Below are 23,500 nucleotides of genomic sequence, written 5' to 3' on the forward strand. Positions count from 1 at the left end.
ATGTGCAGGGAAAGAATCTAATCTAGCTTACTTAAAAAAAGCTTCTACTAAATATGTGATTGTAGAATGCCAATTCTCTGGTGTTATTAAATTGCATTACAAATCACATAGATTAAATACATCATACTTAGTATTTCACATGAAGCAATAGGAAATATCCTATTATCTTTTATTAATAGAAATGTACTATATGAGGGCAGTGTGACGATCAAGTTCTTTTAATGAAAAAAATCGCTGTATGTTTTTACACTGGCAATTTTTAAATACTTAACAGCCCATACTGAATGGACCTACCTTTGGGCTGTGGGAAACAGTGAGTCCTAAGCATTGTCAGAGTTGAGCAGTTGCAATAGGACTTAGAAACACATAGGCAAGTTATGAGCTCTGCTCTGTTGGGTAGGGATGAACTAGGTAATTGCTCTTTAAGCTGCAGTAAGGAAATCTAGCTGATAACCAAGCGACAAAAACCATATACCAAGACCACTGTGAGGAGGTGTGAGCGGCACATCACGGTTGGTGGGGGATACTTAGAAAGGGACTGGAGAGATGGCTCAAAGGTTAAGAGCACTGGCTGCTCTTCCAGTGGTCCCAAGTTCAATTCCCAGCAACCACATGGTGGCTCACAACCATCTGTAATGTAATCTGGTGTCTTCCTCTGGCCTGCGGATGTACATGCAGGCAGACCATTGTATACATAATAATAAATAATTAAATCTTTAAAAAAGAAGCAAGTAGTGAGGTTCAATGCTCTCCTAATGTTTGCCTCAATCTTGCCAGTGCTGATGGCATCACTTCATGTTTGTGCCCTAAAGCCTCATGCCTCTGTAACATTCTCCCCTATAGGACAACTACTGCACGAGTGGGGAGCTAGGGTAGTATCATCAAAGATGGGAGATAAGTAATAGATGTGGAACTAAAAGAGAGAGGACTTGGACAGTCATTCTGTGATTCTACAAACAGTTAACATAGCTCTAGAGTCAAGGGAATAATATGATTCTGACCTCGGTTCTCACCTTCCGGGCCTGGTCATTGTCCTCGATCTGACCCAGGTCTCTGCCACTAGCCTGGGCAATCCTCTTCCCAGACACCAGGTTTCCTACCATCACTGAAGCAGGGCCAATTTCTGGGGGGAAGAGAGAAAAATAACCTTAGAGACAAAAGTGAAATACTTTTTTAACAGGATTCTTATCCAATTAGTAAAGAATTAACCTAGAAAAAAAAAATGCTTTCAAAGCCCCAGCTTTGAATCTCTCTTATTATAAGAGATTGTGAAGAAATCATTGATGTGCTTTGATAGACAAAATGAAGAAACCTGGATGAGGGTACATAGGAGTAATCTTTTCAGTACATACAGAATCCCTTAGCACCCTGCAAGCTGATGCTTTTATTGTCGAGTGTGAGGCCAACAGAAGATGATGATGCATATCCAGAGGTGATTATAAAGTGATGCAGAGGATAACTACAGGATGTGAAGTCAGGATGCACTTCCCTGAGGAGGACCTCTGGGTTATACCTCTTCTTGTTTTCTTGTATTATGACCTATAATGAGAGTTGACTCGAACCAAGCAAATTATAATACATTTACCTCTTGGGATAGATTCAGAGAATACTCTTGAAGAGTATTAGAGAATCTCTACAATGAGATGTAGAAGAGTTAAGGCAGAGAAAACTGCACACTGAAAGGTTTTTTTCCCCCTCACTCCACTGTTACAAACTCAATAAGCTTTCTTTCTCTAGTTTAAGGCAGCAGTTTGAAAGAGAAACATCACATGTTTCCTTTTTTTTTTTTTCTTTCCTATTTTACATGAGTGCTCCATCTGGATATACACCTGCAGGCCAGAAGAGGGCATCAGATTCCATATAGATGGTAGTGAGCCACCATGTAGTTGCTGGGGATTGAACTCAGGGCCCCTGAAGAGCAGACAGCTCACTGAGCCATCTCTCCAGCCCCCCATCACATGTTTCTGATATCTTAACCTTTTCAATTATGAAAGAAGGTTTCTTTTAGTTTTTTTTGTAAAAAAAAATTATTACAATTATTTCCTTGTGCATGTACATGCCCTCATGCCATGGTATGAGTGTGGAGACCACTTGCTAGAGTCTGTTCTCTCCTCTACCATATGGGTCTTGGGGAATCAAAGTCAGGTTCAGGATTGACAACAAGCACTTTATCCACTGAGCCATTTTGCTGGCTCAGAAATTTCTTAAAGAATTGCAGAAACTCAAATTTCTGACTATTAGAAACACACACATGCTAATTAGTCACATCTTTTCATTAAATGCATACATACAAACTAAGAAATAAATGTTTAATTGGGAAAGATTAGACATTCTAGATCTCTGTGTGTATGGGAGGGTAAGAAGGGAGAGAAGAAAAAGATACTTAATACAAGAACTACAGTATAAAGACTGAGAAGATGGTGGATTGATGGAAAAAGTACTTAATCCAAGTACAAATAGTGGTGTCCAAACCCTAGAACTCATATAAAAAGCTAGGTGTATGTGGTGGCCCACTGTAATCTCAGTGCTCAAGAGGCACACAGGGGCAAAGACAATTTGAAACAAGCTCTGAGCTTAGCCAACATGCCCTGCCTCAGTATATTACGTGGAGAGTGGTTAAAGACATACTACTTTGAGCCTTCACATCCATGCACAGTTAATTGTACCCACACATGTGAACATGCATACAGAACACAACACACACATAAATTGGAAAAAAATCACAGCATAAAATAAAAAGGTAGCATGGATCTATTTCTGGCTTGATGAAATTTAAGTTGGTCAAATTTCTATTAAATGTCTGGTGATTAAGTTCAACCAAGATACATGCATTTTTTACTAATCACAAAGAACTGAGTGTCTTGCAGCTCAACCAGGAGATCAGGGAGCATGTAAAATAAAAATATGAGATTCACGCCAATAGATTCAGTGACCAAGACTTAGGATGAGCCAGTTATCATGACAACCATAATGACCATTATTCTGGCTTCCCCATGATAACCTAGAATTCTGAGTCAGACCACAAGGCATTCCAGTGCCCGCTCATCCTTTAGCAGACTTTTGTTGAGCATAGGGTCACTCATCTTCTGCAGACATGCAGTAGCCCATGCTGAATTTAGTTTGCCAGAAAATACAGTTTCCCCTTCTTGTGCTAGACCCCACATGGGACTCCACACTGTTCTTTAAGCTACTCTGATGGAATGTCGTTAGGAGAGCTGTAGCTGTGGATTTGTGTGTATTCTGGTAACTGTTGTAGAATCATTGCTAGTTCTTACAATTGCTTAAAGGTCATTCAACACTACTCTGCTTAGGTTTTTAATCATACCACACACTCCTATTAACTGAACAAATAACGTGCCCATCAGTGACTCTGAATAAAGGACTCTATTTGTAGGTGGTAGCAAAACCTTTACACAAATGTGGCTACAGTCAATGTTTTCGCTGGTTGCCAGTAGCACAGCTGTTCAGAATAATTTTAAGTATTTCTTCAAAAGAGGCTTTTGAAATCATCTAGTTTAATTCCCTGTACACACACACACACACACACACACACACACACACACACACACACACACAGGTCCTGATATCCTCCTCTGGGGCCATTACAAGTCATCAGCAAATCTAGAGAGATTTATATAAGTGAGTCATAATGCCTCAGGTTGGCTGCTATATACTTGTTGAAGGGGAGGACAGAAGGATTTAAAAAGAAGAGACAAGATGCTGCTAGGCACTTGTAAAGCCCTAGGTTCAATTTGCAAAATGAAAGAAGAAAAAAAATATTTTGAAGATACAGTATATTACTACAGCTGCACACACATATATATGCAGAGTTAACCATTATACACAGATTTATTGAGTAGGTATAATATTAAAGTATTAATCCATTAAACCACAATTTCCTGCTATTCCTAATGAAAGTAGCCTTCTTTAGGTGTTCTGACCTTTGCTCTAGCCTATGATCACAGCCTTTTTCTATGGGCTGATTTTTCCCAAGTACTTAGATTTTTAAGACTGAACAGGTAATGCCAGTCATTATACATTTATGTTACTTATTTGCGAATGATTCTCCCTATATTAAATATCTATCTTGAAGCTTCATGTGGTATTAAACTGGCAGACTTTGTTATGAGAACTACTGCTATTAGGTTCATTAGGGCCAGACTTTTCACTACTGAAGTCATCAAAATGAAAGAAAAGATAGTCTAGTCACCTTCAATTTGATACTGAGGACATGTTAGTGACAAATGCATGAACCTTAATACTATAGACACCAATGTGCTTACAAAGAGCAAGCACTGCATCATTTCTAATGTTATTTATGTTCTCAGACAATACGAGATCTGAGAGGCTGCTTTCCATCCTTCTGTGATGCTCTCTGAAGGGCAAGGCTTCCTATCTTCTTGAGGTTTCCTGTTAGAGCACTACTTATCTGTATATTATTTAAAGAACTAGATACTTTGAGTCAGCCACAGCTCTAAACTTACTACAGAAATCATTAAATCAAAGATAGTGAGAGGGGAAAAATGTAGATTTGAGGAGAAAAGAAATAGAGGAGATCTAGAACATAAGAAAAATAGAGGCAGATGTCAGATGTGGTAGTAATCCTGTAATCCCAGTACTTGGAAGGATGAGACAGGAGAATTCTAAGGCCAGAGTGGGCTACAGGTCAGGAGCCTAAGAAAGAAAGGAGAGAGAAAAGGAGAGGAGGGCAGAAACAGTGAAAATGTAGAGAGCAACAAGGAAAGGTAATCCGGTGTATCTCAAAAGCTAAACAAAACAAAACAAAACAAAAAACAAAAAAACCCTACTTTCTACACTCTTTGTGTGCTTAAACATGATTACACTGGGAGAGATCAGACTACTTAGCTACATAACTTCCACACTGCCTACCATAAAGACATCCCTAAGGTGTAAAAATAATAAGAGTAAGGGTTTTACAATCTGAAGGCAGAGATTCAAGTGTTCAGCCTATTATATGTTTGGCTAATCACTTTTCTTCTTCATGTCTGGATTTGAGAAGGTTATCCACCTGCCTCCTGGACAGACCTGTCCTGTAGATGTGCAGACAGTCTGCAGACTTCTGAAGAGCACCCAGGATGAGAGCTTCTGAAGTGGGTTCAACAGTTATTACAAAGGGTGCTGTACTGAGGCACTAGCTGGGGTAATAATGTCAACAGTACCATTCTCGCACAGGTGGCAGTAAAGGATCCCAAGCTAGACCTAAGAAATGGGGAGTCGAAGGTGGGTAATGCTGAGGAATAGAGTGCGCTGCCTGGGTTTAGATTCTGTGTTGGGCACACTGTAGCTGCATGACGTTAGGCAAAGCTCAATCTCTCTGTACTTCATCTATACAATGAAGAGCACCTGCTTCACGTGCTCCGTGAGATCAATGGATCAGCACATATAGACAGTGATGGTGCATATCACACCATATTCATCTAGCTTTGGTTTGCTCTGAACACACCAGCCCCTTAGCAACAGAGTTCCTATTTTTCTAATGTACTACATTCTGACAAATTCACTGACAGGTGTGTGTGATCTAGGACTATGTGACTGACTTAGGAGCTATGAGAATCAAACCAGATAAAGGGTAAAATGTTCCCAAACTGTCAAGGACTGAGAGAAAAGTCTCAGCCAGAAATAGAATTCCTCATATTTCAAAGTCTTATCCCATAACCTACTGCTTTCACTCCTAAATTAGCCACATAAAACCTGTAAGGGTGTATTATTCTGATTCTGTACAATAGGACCCCAAGGGGTTTATGTCTAGTCTAGTCTAGGGCCACCAATAGGTGACTGCACAACCAATTCCACAGGAAGTGCTATCCAGTGAGAAGGCTGCATACCTCTTCTACACACATGCTCTGGATAGTCTACCTACGCAGGCCCCATTGTCTCAGCAGAGCTGCTACATCCCAGCCATCAAGGTGCGAACACACCTGGTGAGGAGAGCGCTGTCTGGAGTGTGCATCCTGGCGAGAACATGCATGCAGAGGGTTACCAGCATTCCCAGATGTAGGCCCTGCTGAGCCTGCTATTGAGAGGACACACTTCACGAAGCCCACTTAAGGCCATAACAGACCATGCAGGGAAACTGGGCATACCTGGCTGCTTCTGCCGAGGTTTAGGTAAATTTGTGACACAGGTGTGTGGGCACATCAGGACATTGCACGGGTGTAGCGAGCCCTCCAGGAAAAGCTGCTTTGTTTCTGACAAATGGATGCCACCAAGCGGGGTTTTGGGAAGGGTATTTGCTGGTACCAAGGCCAGGCAATAAACTCCAACTTGATGTATGCTGTCAATTGCCTGAAAAAGAAAAGGACAGTGATATTAAAATAGTAAATATAAGCAGAAACAGTAAATAATGTATTTATTTAGATTTGTTTGTGTATGATGGCATAGAAATGTGTGTGTATACACACATGCTCAAATACATGTGTATACACATATGTGTGGAGGCCAGAAGACAACCTCTGGTGTTGATTCTTGAGTGCTGTCCACTTTTATTTTTCATTTTTATTTTTTTTTTATCTTTTTGACAAAGGGGTCTCTTACTGGCTCAGAATTTGCCAGTTAGGCTAAGGTAGCTGAACAGAAGCCCACGGACCTGCCTGCCTCTGCCACTGCAGCAGCAAGAGTGTGAGAACACATCACGGTGCTTGGCTCTTTTCACATGGCTGCTGAGGACAGAGCTTACGTACTTATGCTTGCATCGAAAGTACTTGGCTCACTGAGCTATCTCTCCCATCCTCCCCATTTTTATTTTTCTGATTTTGTTTGAGACATAGTCTGACACTATAGGCTGATCTTTAGCTAGTGGCAATCCTCCTGCCTCAGCCTCTGAAATGTTGGAATCACAGGAAGGAGGCACTATACCTAGCTTTGGTAAATGACTGCATGCACAAAACCTTGTCTATACAAACATTCACAAAGGCAAAACTGGTTACAAAAGAAAATTTTATTTTTCCAATGGAATCTAATTACATAAACCATACTTAATGGCAGGCCCCATGCCCAGCAGTAGATGGTGAACACAAAATGAACCAATGGTATGGCTGGAGGGGTTTGTCTCATAAAGCTTTGTCTGGGCATTTTTTTTTTATTATAAAGGTCTTTTCCTTGTATATTATAATTTCCAATTTTGTGTTTTATGGGATTATGTATGTATGGTTTTTCTGTGTCTATATACATTTCTTGTACTCTTTCTTTTCTGTGTGTGTGTGTGTGTGTGTGTGTGTGTGTGTGTGTGTGTTTGCCTGCCTGTTTTATAAAGTGAGAAAGAAAAGAATGTGGATTTGTGTGGATGAGGAGATAGGGAGGACCTGGGAAGATTTGTGCAAGGGAAACCATTATCAGAGTTTATTGAGAGAAAATACTCCATTTTTAATAAAAATAAAAATTATAAAAACCACCTACTGTCTATAATATACACAAGTACACATGGTATGGACAGTGCTCTGCATGAAGGCCAAATGAAGAGATAGTTTTCTCACTACAATAGAAGGTCACATAATTTCACATAGAGCTAATGGAAAGCCATAAGCAGGTACGTCCTCATGACTGTAACAACATATGCTTGTTGTCCTCCAATATAACTGCCAAGAGGCAGTTTTGCAGTTCCTGACTTCTGTCCTTCATCCTTGCTTCTCTACACTATAGAATTTCCAGTCAGGCAGTTTGACCAATAGAATATGGGCATACAGGCAAGGGAATGGCTGACAAAAGTTGGGCCTCAACCTCATAGTGAATGTGAAACGCTGCAACTACTTCAATGCTTTAAGACACAGCCGCGGTACCTGGAGCACCCTGCTCATCCACTGGAAACTGTCTTCCTCTGTGGAGTCTGGCCTCTGCTCAGCCACAATCACTATCCGTTCATCATGAAGGACGGTCACTGAGAACACAGCTATCCTGCAGGACAGAGGAATGTGTGGTAAGCAGAGGACAGACACCTGCTTCTGTGGCAGTAAGGACTTACGATCAAGATTAATCACTCAAATCTCAGGATCTTCACAGAGAAAAACTAGCTGCAGACTTAGTCTGGCGCTGCACAGGCAACCTGGCAGTTGCTACCCCTTCCCAAAAGGAAACCGGCCTTCCATGTCTCCGTAACCAGTCATCAGCTGTCAGCAGCTCCTCAGCTAGGTCTGAACCAGTGCTTCACGATATTCTTAATGTTGCCACCATTTAACACAGTTCCTCAAGTTGTAGTGAGCCCAAGAATAAATTATTTCATTGCTATTTCATAACAAATTTTGTTCTGCTATGAATCAATATAAACACAATAATGTGTTTTTTGGTGGTGTGAAGTGACCCTTGTGAAAGGGTCGTTTGACCCACAGGTTGAGAACCACTGGCCTCGGGCCTCAGGAGCCCTTCCCAGTCTATGCTGCAATTTTAAACTAGGTAGGTAGTTTTGTGCTTATGTAGGTAACACAGCTACTGTGAGTTCAGGCTCTAGTTTTAAAGATGATTTAAATCTGACAATGGTACAGCCATGTGACTATGAACTGCTAGTTTTCAAAGTTGGAAATCGCATCTAGAGGAGTTTCTGATTTCTCTTCTTCATCACCAGAAAGCTCAAGAGCTACAATGAATAATCTAAATGTAACTAACATTTGCTTGAGTGCCTGGATATGTAGGCAAGGTAGGAAAGGGGGCACTCAAACACACAGCAGACACTTTTCTACATAAATTCAACTGATTGTTGTTTCTGGGTCCCTTAGAGCTGTATAGCTTTATCAAGCTATTAAGTTTAGGAATGCCTCAGAGAGTTCATATTAGCTCCTGAGGAATCACAGCTTGTTGAGATCTCAGTGATCACTGAGTCCAAAAGCTTCAGTTTGATAGAGGAGGAAACTGAGTCCAAATAAATCTAAGGAATTCCTACAACCTTTAAGCCCTTCAATTGTGCTGGCTTGGTGTTAGGTCAATTTGACACCAGCTAGAGTCATCAGAGAGGGACTTAGTTGAGAAAATGCTTCTATAACATCAAGTTGTAGGCAAGCTAGGGCATTATCTTAATTAGTGATTGATGTGGAGGGTCTAGTCCATTGTGGGTGGTGCAACCCTCGGCAGGTAGTCACTGGTTCTGTAAGAAAGCTGGTTGCACAAGCCATGAGAAGCAAGCCAGTAAGCAGCACTCCTCCACAGCCTCTGTATCAGCTCCTGCCTGCAGGTTCTTGCTTTGAGATCCTGTACTGACTTCCTTCAGTGATGAACAGTTATATGGAAGAATAAGCCAAGTAAACTCTTTCTTCTCTAAGTTCCTTTGGTCATGGTGTTTTATCACAGCAATAGCAACTCTAACTAAGAAACAAGTTATACCAAAACTGAATGTTTAATTTGCAGACAAGTACCACTAACCTTCCTCTGTAGACAAACTTCATGGGCTCTACAGCCAAGGCTGTGGCCACGATGTCATCTGCATTGTGTCTTCGTCCACTGACTACCATCAGGCCATCCATCTTACCCACAACAAAGACGAGGCCCCCAGGACCAACAAATCCCAGCAAACCTGTCCTTATGAATGGGTATTCACTGATTGGAGCCCCAGAGCTTGTCATGGGAAATACCTAGGGGAACAAGGCTGCAATTAGGCCACCTTCAAGGGTTAGCAGGGTCATAGTTTTTACACCACTTCTCTGTTAAGAGAAGGTCAAATTTACTCCCCTACCTGCAGTAACTCTGCCAGCATGAGATCATGGTGACTCTGCTTGACAGTCCACAAACATGATGTGATGCTTACTCTTCACTGTCAATTAGACTGGATTTTGAATCACCTAGGAGACACACCTCTGGTCATACCAGAGAGCTTTACCCAAGGGAAGACAAAGTCTGAGTGTGGTGATACTATTTCATCGGCTGAGGGTTTAGACTGAATACAAAGGAAGCCACCATGGGTTCCCCAGCATGATGGATTGTAACCAAAATAAACTCTTGCCACTTAAGTAGTTTTTGTTAGATAGTTATAGGCAGGTCAAAAGTAAATAAGTGCACATGGACATACAATGCCCTCTTGGGTTCCTTACAGGCTCAGCAAAGTTCTACCACTTCTGCATGTCTGGGTGATGCTCAAGGGCTTCATGAAGCTCCTCTCTCAGGCTCTGAACCTCCAGACAGGCAGCAGCCAGAAATCATTGCAATATGCTTAAAATACCAGGTGAAAGTGATTAGTGGTGACTTAAGGTACATTTTTAATAACACATATTGGTGGTAGCTGATCCCTATTCATTAAAATGTTACTCATCTTTATTGGAAGCATGCTGAAAAAGAAAATGTAGAGAGAGCACAGCTAGTCTGAAATGCAAATCTTGTTTCCTTCCGCCTTGAAGATAAAGCACATAGGAAAGGAAAGTCTTTCTTAGACTATACACTCAGCTCCAGTTCCAGGGATTTTGGAGATCGGAGTTCATGTTGACATGATCTAACATGTAGGAATGGATAATCTGTTCTAATCATGAACCAGAGAGACACTGTCATAATCCTAAGGCTAGACACCATATGAGAAAAAGAAGAAAGTCCTAAGAATACTGTGATACAGAACAGAATACCTGAACCTGTAGATTTAACTCCTTCCATGGCTCTGCTCACTGTGTGCTCATCACTCACAAAAGGCAGGTTACCTATATACACCAGATAGTCACACATGTGTCTACCACACACTTCATACACATTCCACATGTGTACACAGCACACACATGCACAACTCATATCCATACTACCTGCATATCTATACCCATGATGTCACCACATATATTTCACATACTCACTTGTACAACTGAAATTATTATTTAATGTGCAATTTGTCCAGGTTCTCCTGAGTTCATCCCTGGCCAAGTCTAGTTGGTGCTACAAGATTGTGAAAGAACGGCCATCTAACTTCCTGAGCGAGGCCATCTACCCCACACCCATGCACATGCTCTCCTACTGCATGTTGCTTTTCACCACTCGCCTGTCATCTGAGAACAACAATAAACAAAACACCATTTAAAGAAACTGCTTATTCCTTCTGGATGCTAAAAGGTCAGAATAATGCTCACAGCCCAATAATCAAAATAAACCTAGTATGCAAAAAGTTTTCTTCTTCTTCTTCTTCTTCTTCTTCTTCTTCTTCTTCTTCTTCTTCTTTTTCTTTCTTTCTTTCTTTCTTTCTTTCTTTCTTTCTTTCTTTCTTTCTTTGGTTTTTCAAGACAGGGTTTCTCTGTGTAGCCTTGGCTGTCCTGGAGTCACTTTCTAGACCAGGCTGGCCTCAAACTCACAGAGATCCACCTGCCTCTGCCTTCCAAGTACTGGGATTAAAGGTGTGTGCCACCACCACCTATGAATGCTCTTTTGTGAAATCATCATCTTAATAAGTTTCCTGTCTGTTTCTGAACACCTGGCAAAGCTGTTAGAGGCCAGAGCCAGGTTTCCATCAACCTACCTCAAAGGTGTTCTTGGTCATGCCGGAGAGACCGTAGTATGATGTCCCTGTGGCAACCGCACAGACGCAGAGCTCCCCGATTTCATCTGTCCTGCACAACTGAGGAACACCATCTGGCTTCACTGAACACATGATGGCTAAAGGCAGAGCAAGGAAGCACAAGGAGGGTATGAGCAGGAGGAGGGCAGTGAATAAACCCAGAGCAGTGTGGACAAAGGAGCAGAGTCCCAGTGATGCCAAGTGTCTGCTTTCTCTAAGAGCAGTAGCTTCTCATGTTACATCAACATGTCAGATTTTGTCATTATGACAGCGAGTGTTTCAATTACTCTCATTTTAATATGAATATTATACTTAAGGAGAGAAACACTGTATGCCATTTATGTATGAGATGATCCTCAGGGATGTGTCAGAGTCATTCACTACATATGCACCAGAAGAATAGGTGAAAGTTCTAAAACACAACTTCACTCCTGCAAATGAAGCTGCATAGGTATTTGTTTGCAAGTCTTCCAAAGCTTTTCTAAGTTGAAAACAGAATTTACAGCCTCTAGTGTTCTACATAAATCTTATCCTTTGGTTTAAATTCCCTATTGCAGATAATCCTTTAGAGAATTCTACTTTAAGGTTTTTGGCACTCTGAGTGCGCGCATATATGTGCGTGCGTGCGTGCGTGCATGTGTGCGTGCGTGCATGTGTGCATGTGTGTGTATGTGTGTGTGTGTGTGTGTGTGTGTGTGTGTGTGTGTGTGTGTGCAGGCATGCGTGCGAGCATTCATGTGTACTCCCATCTCAAGGCTCTTTATTCCTACCTTGAACAACTGCCAGCACCCAGATTACAGCGCCGTGCTGGGAATCAAACTCTGATCATCATGCGTGTACAGTAAGCACTTTGCAAACTGAGTGCTCCCTTCAGCTTTTTAAGTACACAATGTAACGATGCTAGTCTGTGACCCACACACTTACTTGATGCTTATGTGACTTCAGCATCCTACCTAACCCACTAGAAACCATAGCTTAACTAGGGAGCCAAGGACCTACAATCTTAGGCAAGTGATATTTACAGCCAATGATGTGGAAGATTTAAAAACCCTACAACCTCTAGAGGCTGGCATTACAACTAAGAAATAGAATTTATTTAAATATGAAAAGTTAAACTGTCTCACAATAAGGGAAATATACATCCAAACTACACCAAAAAGCAGAGTCTTGTAGCAAGTGAGTCTAAGGTAGGCCTAGTGAAATTAATAAGACCTTGCCTCAAAATAAAATATACAGGAACGGCCAGGCATAGTGACACATGCCTTTAATGCCAGGCTTCAAGAGGCAAAGGCAGGCACATCTCTACAAGCTCAAAGACAGCCGGGTCACATAGAGTTCCAGGACAGCCAGGCTATGTAGAGAGACCCTGTTTGCTTCAAAAAATAAAACGAAAACAACCAACCAACCAACCAACCAACCAAACAACAACAACAACAACAAAAAACCCACTAAAAATGTACAAGAAAGGCTGGGGAGGCAGCTCAAAGGGAGAATACTTGCCTAATGTGTGAGGGCATAGAATAAATTTCCAGTAAGAGACAACACAATCAAGACCAAAAATATCTTCACTTATCAGACTAGAAAAATCAGGCTACACCCAGAAGACTGATGGGAAAGGCAGAAAGAGAGTGTTATTAGCACCTGTCACTCCCAGAAGTAGGAATCCTTACAGGAGTTCTAGAAAACAATGGGAAATGATCAAAATGATGTGGGCATGTTGTCCTCGAAGCAGACCCAAGGCCCGCAGCTAAGATCAAGCCAACCATAATCCCAGCATGGATGGGGAAAGAGGCTTATGAAGTTCCAGCTCTAGCTGAGAAGCTATTGGTAACTGGTGCTGATGTAGGAGGAAGAGTAAGAACACACAACCCCAAAGGCTGCTCAGGATGACCCTCAACCCATGTACATACAGGCAGCACTAGGTGGATTCAGTGGGTTTAAAGAAGAGAGGTATTTGGAGAGATGTCTCAGTATTAAGAGCACTGGATATTCTTGCAGACCACCTAGGTGTGATTTCCCACATCCACACGGAGGTTCACAACCATTTGTAACTCCAATCCCAGGGGGATCCAACATCCACTTCTGGCTTACCTGAGGATCAGGCATGCATATGATGCACAGACACACATTCAGGAAAATCCTCATTTTATATATATGGAGAGAGAGAGGTGGGGAGAAGTTGAGGGTGAGGTGGTTGGGGAGAGAATTGGGGGGCATAAGGAAGGAATTGGAGATGAAAGAATGGGGGTAGATATGATCAAAACAGTATATGTTTGCATGAAATTCTTAATAATAATAAGCACTTCAATTCTGAGACCTTTTCATTATACTCCCACACCCTTGTAGACTGAAGCACAGATGTGGTCCTTCACATCAGAATGCAGCAAAGAGTACAACTCCCCCAACTGTGGAAGGCATATATTATTATTCATTCAAACTGTGTAATGCTGTACTGCTTAGAAAAGAGCGAGCTCTTTATGTGCTAACAAATGAACCTAAGACACAAAATGTGGTGTACTATAGCCTTCCATTGCATTGAAAGAGCCCAAATCCAAGTGCATATGGATGTGGGAGTATGTTTCTTTGATACTATACTATGGACTATTTCTGAATAGAAATTTCTAAAAAGAAACCTGTGATACTGTAGGTGACTTGAGTGGACAAAAAGGTTTTACATTTTTATGTCACCTGAATCTTTTGATGCCTCTAGCATGGGAACTCATTTACTTGAAAGCTAGTTTTCTTGGCTTTGTAAAGAAATAAAGCAACATAGCTAGGAGGTCTGGCTAATCCTTGGGAGTGGGCAATGAGCCTGGGTCAGCCTGAATTTGGAGTTTGGAGACCTAAGTTGCTCTGACTCTAAAAGAGTTCCCATGAGAGCAGGTGGAACAGTTAGGCACAGAGAAGTAGGAGCACTCAGGCCAGGCTTTATTTCTGTTATGCTTTGAACCAGGCAAGTAGAAAGGACATCCTCCTGCACACTTCATCAGTACAGAGGGGCAGTGTGAAAAAGCCATCTTTTTGTGATTCCATGAGGGCAGCGTGGCTTTTTACCCACTAGGTTTTGTCCCAGAACTCACATCCCAAACCAAGATCTTGTAAGAAGCCAACTGGGTATATATGGCTATGCAGTATAACCAGACATGTAACAATGAGTGCTGTTCATGTATGGACTTGCCACTCTATTGTGTGAAGGAGCATGGAGGGACTTCAAAGGAGGTGGCCTAGATTCTGAACTGGAAAGAACCCTGTGCTCTATTGTGGAAGACAGAGATTGAAGACGAATATGCTGATGTGTGTGGCCTTGTGAGACAGGAATCAGGAACATTTAACAACTAAGAATATGGGCTGTAGTTCTGTATGTGGCTCTGAAGTACCAAAGCACATTGAGGGGCTGGAGAGGCAGGTGTGTGTGTTTGGGGGTGAGGGTGTGTGTGTGTGTGTGTGTGACACAGTAGTGTCTCTTCAATCAAGTGACTCCTTATACTGCTTTCACAGTAAGTGTAGCTTAACATATAACAAGTCTCATTTCTCATACATAATGCTTAGAACCTTCCATGCCTTACTGAAAGCTGAGCTTTGGTGTCCAGCTTGGGCTGAGGCATGAGGATGAACGAAGAGAGGGTCTGGGTTGCAAAAAAGAAAGCAACGCAGGGCCAGTGTGGAGTACAGAGTCGTCCATAATGCCTTCCTGGGGGGAAGGTTTCCAAAGAACAGATGTCCTTCACAGCTTTATGAATATTTTTGATTTTTTTCCTTGGGACAGAGAACGTTGCATTAGGTGTCTGAAGATTAATCAAAAACATCCAAATTTTTAAGTTTCAGTGTTGAACCTTTGTTATCATACAAAGGGAAATGGAATGGACAAGAAGACAAGATGCTAGCATGTGTTCAAATGCTATATACTAACAGATGAGTCAGGAGGCCATGCTAGAACTGCCAATGTCACACTTGTGCTGGCTAGTTTTATGTCAACTTGACATAAGCTACATCTGAGAGAAGAAACCCACAACTAAGATGTCTCTACCTGATAGGCTGTGGTCAGATGGTAGGGGAGGAGCCCCCCTTATTAGAGGTCTAGGGGAACAGAATAGGGCAGAAGAGGGAGGGAGGGTGGAAACTGGAAGAGGGGGTAACAATCAGGGTGTAATGTGAATAAATTATAAAAAATTTTTTTAACGTTTAAAAAGCCTGTAGGGCATTCTCTTAGTCACTGATTGGTGTGGGAAGACACAGCCTATGGAAGATGGACTACCCTGGGCTGGTGGTCCCGTTTCTATAAGACAGAAGATTGAACAAGCCATGGGGAACAAACCAGTAGGCAGCACTTCTCATGGCCTCTCTGACGCAGCTCCTGCCTCCAGGGTTCCTGACCTGTCTGAGTTCCTGCCTTGGCTTCCCTCAGTGGTGTAACCCAGAAGAGCCAAATAAAACCTTCCATCTCAAGGTGTTTATAGTTATGGTGTTTTATCACAACAATAGAAATCTAAGCTAAGACAACACCCCAGGGCTGCACTCACCTCCAGGCATGACAAGGCCGACATCCTGCACTGTGAGCACAGACAGCTTCTCCTCGGAATCCACACGGATCACACCATAGGTCAGGCCATGCATGGATAGCACACCCCGCCCTGGTGGCTGGTTGCTGTCATCTGTGGGCCTAAAAGGGTAGTTTTAGCTGAGTATGTGTAAGGAAACAAACCATTCTACCTTTAGATGTGCATATCTGCCCACACACACACACACACACACACACACACACACACACACACAACTTTCTTCAGAGGTTTTCTCAATTATGAGACTGGAGTTATTCAGCCTAATAAAAAGACATCTGCCTACACTCCCATTTCCATAACTTTGAGCATGTGACTATGTGTGAGGCTTCCTCCATCCAACTCTAATACTCAGGGTCAGGGTTAGTGTTAGGTAGGTTACTCATCTCTGCATTCTACCCCAGGGTGTTACAGAACCTAGCAATAAAAACCTATGGGCTAAGTGTATTAATGAAAAAGTCCAAGATTGTGGATTTCAACAATTAAAGAGTCTATGTTTACTCAGTGAAATATCACAATATTGGTAATCATCACATTTGTCCCTATAATTTCTTTATTTCTACTGTATCTTATTGGTGTGCGTTTGTGTGTGGCCTAAGTGTTTTACGGTCGGCATGCAGAGGTGGTCTTCACCTGTGGTGCATCCCAGAGATTAAAGTCAGGTTGTTAGGCTTGATGATAAGTACCTTTATCTACCAGGCAATTTCACTGGCCTTGTTTCTGGAATTTTCCATGTAAAAATCTTTAACAGGATTTAAAAATCTCTGTGTTGGTCTATAAACATGAATTTGTGGTTTTTGTAGAGAAGCAAAAGAAGTAAAAGTCAGTATATGATACAGCGTAACAGTTAAATTTACAAAAGGGCCTCACTTGCATTAAGTAGTTGGGATATTTAAACATATAAAAGTGTCAGGAAATACAATTATTCTACTTATAAGAATAAGGGTAAGGCTAACCAACTATAAACATTTGCCTAATAAAGCCTACATGAAACTGTGTGGATCCAGTAAGTTAAAAAACCAAACCAAACCAACCAACCAACCAAACAAACAAACAAAACCAGGGCTGGAGAGATGCTTCAGCCATTAAAGGCTAGGCTCACAATCGAAACAAACAAACAAACAAAACAAAAACAAGCAAAAACAAAAACTGCATAGCTGTTACTTTCCTGTCATTTTCTTTTTTCTGAAGACCTCAACAAGCCAACTCTAAAATGAAAGAACACAGCCCTCAGGAACCCTACCACCCTTTTCCTCCTCTATGACAATACTCTATAAAGATCTGATGTACAACCCAGAAATTAAAAGCCATATGACTGAGGCAGGGAAGTAGTTCAGTTGGATCAGTGTTTGTCTACATCACACAACCTCTAGCTTTCCATAAACTGGGTGTGGTGGCGTATGCTTGCAATCTCAGCACTTTGGAGGTGGAGGCAGGAGGATCAGAAGTTCAAAGTCATCTTTGGCTACATACAGCAAGTCCAAGGTAAGCCTAGGATATATGAGACCCTACTCCAACGATGAAAAATAACAAAATAAAATTTCTTAGACTGGCAGTGTGCTACATTGTCTGCCCTCAAATACAACCCTCTTGGTACCTAAGTTTGGAAGCTTATTTGGAAACAGAACCTTCACATACATGGCAAACCAAGATTGATTGACTATACTAGCTAAGTGTGAACCTTAAATCTAATTACAGATGTTCAAGAAATGCAAAGAAAACAGGCAGTGGGAGAGTGTCTTATGAAGACATAGGCAGATGAGGTTTACACACAAATCGAAGGATGGCAGGGCTATTGGCTACCTCCAGCAACTTCAGGGAGGCCTGTGACAGACGCACTCCTGGGGCATCCAGAAGGAACAAGTCTGCCCACACCTTGACTTTGGGTTTCAGACTCCAGGAGGAATCAAATTTTTTTTTAAGGTAGCCAGTTACACTTCTTTGTTATGAAATCCTAAGACATTAATATATTGTCTTAGTAAGAAAAGGCAAAGTTACACAGGTTAACCACAAGCATACTCGGTGACAGTGGACTCTGCAAGTCTGAAGCCAAGAGTGTCATACTTTTAATGCTCCAAAGAGCGTGGTTTGACATCTTAGCTGCAATGTCTGTTTTTCTACCCTTAATAATAGTTGGAAACTTCATAAATGTATTAAGTATCTTAAATTCATAAGTATATTAAGTTCATAAATTGTTTCAGAAGTGATTAATCCTAACCTTGCAAGCACATAGTCTACTACCACCTTTTATATCTAATACATTCCCTTGCTGATGAGGGAAATGGGCCCCAGGGTTTCCTTCCTTCCAAATTTACAAAATGCATGCCAAAAGGCATGAGGAAAGGCATATGAACTCCTAACCACCTTCTGTAGCCCTGTCCTCCACCTGCCTTCTCAGCTTCTCCATGATACCTCATGTGCTTAATAGCTTCTTACTGATTGCAAAGCAAACTCTTGTGTGCTTTCTTGACAGAAGTGCTCAGACCCTTTTACAAAGATTATTCAAATCTTATCACAAACATATTTTTTCCTCACTTTCAGATTAGAAACCTAAGGCACAGACAATCTTTTTTTGTTGCTGTGACAGAGTGCCTTACAAAATAAACATCAGAGATATTTTATCCTGGCTTATGGTTTTAGGGTATAGTCCACCATAGTGGAAAGGCATGGTAATACATGTGAGGCAGCTGGTCACACTGCATCTGTAGCTGGGAACCAGAGAGATGAACACTGTTACTTGGCTGCTTTCTCCTTGAATTCAGCGTCAGATGGTGCTGTCCACAGTAGATCTTCCTACTGCAACTAACCCAGTCTAGAAACTCGCGCACAGACATGCCCAGAGGTTTTAGAGCCTGTCAGGCTGATGACACTTAGCAACTGTCATATGTTACTTGTCCAAGTAGCTGGTGGAGCTCAATAGGCTTCAGAGTAAACCTCGTGCTCAAGTTTGAACACCACTGGCTTCTCATCTGGACGGTTTCCTGGTCTGCATTGTTAGGATGTGATGCACATCAGACAGCACAACTGGCAAAGTTCTTAATGTTTTATCTGCTTTCCTGTGCTACCCACCCACACCAGTAACCTATTAACATTTACCTATGTGAAGTTCTGGACTCTCTTGATATGAAAGTAAACATAAACTACGTGCACATGTAAACATATTTTCAATGAGAAGAAAAATAATAATATGCATATTCTGCCACATGGTTTCACACAAATACATTTCTAGATCTTTCCATGTGAGTACCTGTACATACCTGTACAGAGTATGCACATGCACAGCCAATCAATGGATCTAGCTTTCTTAATTGATATATAGTATTCAATAATAGGAACAGAGTCATTTATTTTAGCTCAATTTTTATATAACAGGGAATCTATTTTAAGATATATTTGTAGGAAGTTAACAAAATCAGAAAGCATCTACATTTAAATTTTTAAGAAATTCTAAAGACTTTTTAAAGAAGAATATACTGCTCTGCCTTCCATCTTCCATCTGTCTTCTCACTGAATAGACCTGCATGGAGCACATGAGTAGACATGCACGCAGCGTGTGAGTAGACCTGCATGCAGCACAGGCTGCATGTGCTCACACATTCTTTACAGCAACCCTGTGCAGAGATGAGGAGAGGCTGTTTCTAGGCCACAACCACAGTTCAGGGGCAGAGGCAGGTGCCGAATCTGCTTCCCACTACAGTGCTCAGCTGTCTCCCACAGTCTCAATCCATTCTCCCCATTCTCCAAGTTAATGAAAATAGCACTTATCTTCCTTGTTTCAGTTGTGTTTTCTTGATCATTGTATTGGATTAGTTTCTATCACTGTGATAAAATACCCTGACAAAAACAACTTAGGAGAGGAGAGGTTTATTTTGGCTTACAGTTCTAGAGGGGACAATGCTGTCCATTATGGTGTAAAGGCATGGTAGCAGGAGCATAGGCTGGTCCATCACTCTACCAGTGTACAGAAGCAGAGAGTGAATGAATAGGAAGTGGGGTCAGGACATGAAACCCCAGGCCCACCCTTGGTAGCTAACTTCTTCTAGAAAGGCACTACTTCCTATTCGTTCCATTACATTCTTGAACAGCATGACTAACTGGAGACCAAGTATTCAAAAATATGAGCTAATGGGGGGCATTCACATTCAAACCACAAGAATTATTAACTAAGATTTTTTCTATCATTTACTGTTCAAGGAAATTAAAATACTCCAGGTAGACAAAAAGATAGCAAAATGAGAAAAAAAAAAAGGTGCAGATAAGCAGAATCCAGACAGATTCAAAGCACTCCAATAATCAGTATGAACAAATTAAACAATGGCTGATAAAGACAAAGACCCATTTGTCAACCTTTACACTCAGCTCAACAATGGGAGAATACACTCATTGCTGCAGCCTCACAAAGAACAAGCTTTGAGAAGAATGCACTCAGAATTTCCAGGATGTTTAAAAGGCAGTTTCTCTACCTAGAGATGTAGAAGGAGAAAAATAACACAGCTATGCATTGTACACAATGGTGTACTTACTGATGTAAAAGAGCAAATGAGAAGAAACAGAGGAAGCAGCATGTTCAACCTTAGCAATGTGGCCTCATAAAAAAATATGCTCTAAGGTAAATGACTTCAACTTGTGTGTTTACTACTTAAAAATACGTCCAGCATTTCCTCCCCTTTCCATGGCATTTCCAACCTCTGTAAAGCATTCGATAAGCTATTAGCTAATCTTGCTGCATAATACCTGAAGCAATAGCTACTATAAATTTCAACTAGAGGTTGCTACTACCAAAAGCAAGCAGAGCCAGGCTAGCCCCAAAAAGCATTAACACAAAATAAACGGAGGCAAGTGAATGGCCAGCGGTTATGGTTCCTTTCCTAGGGTTTAATAGGGTAAAGGTAGCTGACTACATTTTGCAAAGCCTTGCTGTCATTTGTCATCTACTTTGTTTGCAAGTGAGAAAACAAAGGTCTTTTATTTCTCTCATTGTGCATAGGTTCTCTCCAATGGAATAACTCTCAACCAAGGAACAGCAGTAAACAAGGAACAGAAGTAAACAAACATGGACAATATTATGTTTCCCTCCCCTTGTCTATAACACCCACTGCATTATTTCTATGATAGATTGTTACAGAACACACACACACACACACAATGTTATCATAGTAAGTCTAGCATTAATAAGCAGCAAGGATTTGTTGAACTCCAGTTATGGTATGAGCTATATTTTTAAACACTCAGTGGATACACCCAAGCCTATGAAGTAGGTACCTTTTGATCTGCAGGATACATAAGCAGAACCTAGTTATAAAGTCAGTGTGTAACAGTAAGGAGATGGAGACTAACTGACTGAGGTACTTATTCAGGGATATCAGCAAGATGCGGACCCATTCCTACAACGTAAAATGTCTCCCCACCAGACAATGTGCTCTGCTTTGTAGTTGTGTGGTGGCAATCATGTCTGTCACCCCTCATCAGAGAACATAAGAGGTCAAAACAGGAGAACCAGGAGCTCAGGCCAGCCTTGGCTACACAAGCAAGAGAGAAGCCACTCGAGGATATGTAAGACTTAAGCAGACAGTCTCGAGTAACTTCTGCAAAGCTGCTTCTGTGAGAGGATGTCTGTGTTTCCAGTAAGTCAGTCAGTAAGATGCTGCCATGCAAGCTACAACCAAAACTACTCAGGAAATAGATAACTATACCATGGCAAAAACACAACTACACAAACGCTCAACTGGAACCAACATCAAAATTAAGACTCTTAATAGTAACTGGTCGTTAATATCTCTCAACATCAATGGTCTCAATTCTCCAATAAAAAGACACAGACTAACTGAATGGGTGCATAAACAGGACCCAACATTCTTCTGCATTCAAGAAACACATCTCACCCATAATGATAGGCATTACCTCAGGATAAAAGGTTGGAAAAAAATATTCCAAGCAAATGGTCACAAGAAGCAAGCAGGCGTAGCCATTTTAATATCGAACAAAATAGACTTTCAACCAAGATTAATCAAAAGGGATGAGGATGGACACTTCATACTCATCAAAGGTAAAGTCAACCAAGATGACATCACAATTCTGAACATCTATGCTCCCAATACAAGGGCACCCACATTTGTAAAAGATCTGCTAAAAAGGCTTAAACCACACATCAATCCCCACACAATAATAGTGGGAGACTTCAACACCCCACTCTCACTGAAGGACAAGTCATCGAAACAGAAACTAAGCCGAGAAATAACATCATTAACCAATGCCATGGGTCAAATGGATCTAACAGATATCTATAGAACCTTTCACCCAAACAAAAGAATATACCTTCTTCTCTGCACCCCATGGAACCTTCTCCAAAATTGATCACATCATAGTTCACAAAGAAAGCCTCAACAGATACAAGAGGATTGAAATAATACCTTGTATCCTATCAGATCATCATGGGCTTAGGCTGCAATTCAACAACAACAGAAATAACAAAAAGCCCACACGTATGTGGAAATTAAACAACTCTCTGCTAAATGACACCTGGGTCAGGGAAGAAATAAAGAAAGAAATCAAGGAGTTTCTGAAATTCAATGAAAATTAAGGAACAACATACCCAAATTTGTGGGATACATTGAAAGCAGTGCTAAGAGGAAAATTCATAGCACTAAGTGCCTTTAAAAAGAAATTGGAAGCATCGCACATAAACATCTTAACGACACAACTGGAAGCCCTAGAAAAAAAAGAAACAGAAACACCCAAAAGGAGTAGACGTCTGGAAATAATCAAACTCAGGGGTGAAATTAACAAAATAGAAACTAAAAAAACAGTCCAAAGAATCAACAAAACCAAGAGCTGGTTCTTTGAGAAAGTCAACAAGATAGACAGACCATTAGCCAAACTAACTAAAAGGCAGAGAGACAGTATTGAAATCAACAAAATCAGGAATGAAAAGGGAGACATAACAACAGACACTGAAGAAATACAAAGAATCATAAGATCCTACTTTGAAGGCATATATGCCACAAAATTTGAAAATCTAAGGGAAATGGACGATTTTCTTGATCAATTTCACTTGCCAAAGTTGAGTGAAGAACAGATAAACAAGCTAAATGGCCTATTTCCCCTACAGAAATTGAAGTAATCATTGATAGTCTCCCAACCAAAAAAAGCCCAGGGTCAGATGGCTTCAGTGCAGAATTCTACCAGACCTTCAAGGGTGAGCTAATACCGATACTCTTCAAGCTACTCCAAAAGATAGAAAGGGATGGAACATTACCAAACTCATTCTATGAGGCCATAGTCTCATTGATACCTAAACCTCACAAAGACTCAACAAAGAAAGAGAATTTCAGACCAATTTCTCTGATGAACATCGATGCAAAAATACTAAATAAAATACTTGCGAAACGAATACAAGAGCACATCAAAGATATCATTCATCATGACCAAGTAGGCTTCATGCCAGGCATGCAGGGATGGTTTAATATACGGAAATCCATCA

The 23,500-nt window shown here is 41.2% G+C and overlaps 1 protein-coding gene across 6 annotated transcripts in view; it reads right to left on the reverse strand.

The window, feature by feature from the left end:
* The window catches only part of DIP2C (disco interacting protein 2 homolog C), a 377,861-nt gene that overhangs the window by 55,498 nt on the left and 298,863 nt on the right, over nt 1-23,500 (reverse strand). For 4 of the 6 annotated variants that reach the window (XM_084781751.1, XM_084781748.1, XM_084781750.1 and 1 more), the window contains 6 exons: nt 15,985-16,124; nt 11,426-11,562; nt 9,367-9,575; nt 7,797-7,911; nt 6,105-6,306; nt 1,002-1,123 (listed from right to left, as the gene is read on the reverse strand). In XM_084781751.1, coding sequence (XP_084637877.1) covers nt 1,002-1,123; nt 6,105-6,306; nt 7,797-7,911; nt 9,367-9,575; nt 11,426-11,562; nt 15,985-16,124 — 925 coding nt within the window. The remainder of the gene's footprint in view (nt 1-1,001; nt 1,124-6,104; nt 6,307-7,796; nt 7,912-9,366; nt 9,576-11,425; nt 11,563-15,984; nt 16,125-23,500) is intronic. The other 2 variants (XM_084781752.1, XM_084781749.1) reach the window with 1 other exon arrangement.

The sequence above is a fragment of the Acomys minous genome (assembly GCF_964271855.1).
Source record: "Acomys minous genome assembly, chromosome: 5".
NCBI lineage: Eukaryota > Metazoa > Chordata > Mammalia > Rodentia > Muridae > Acomys > Acomys minous.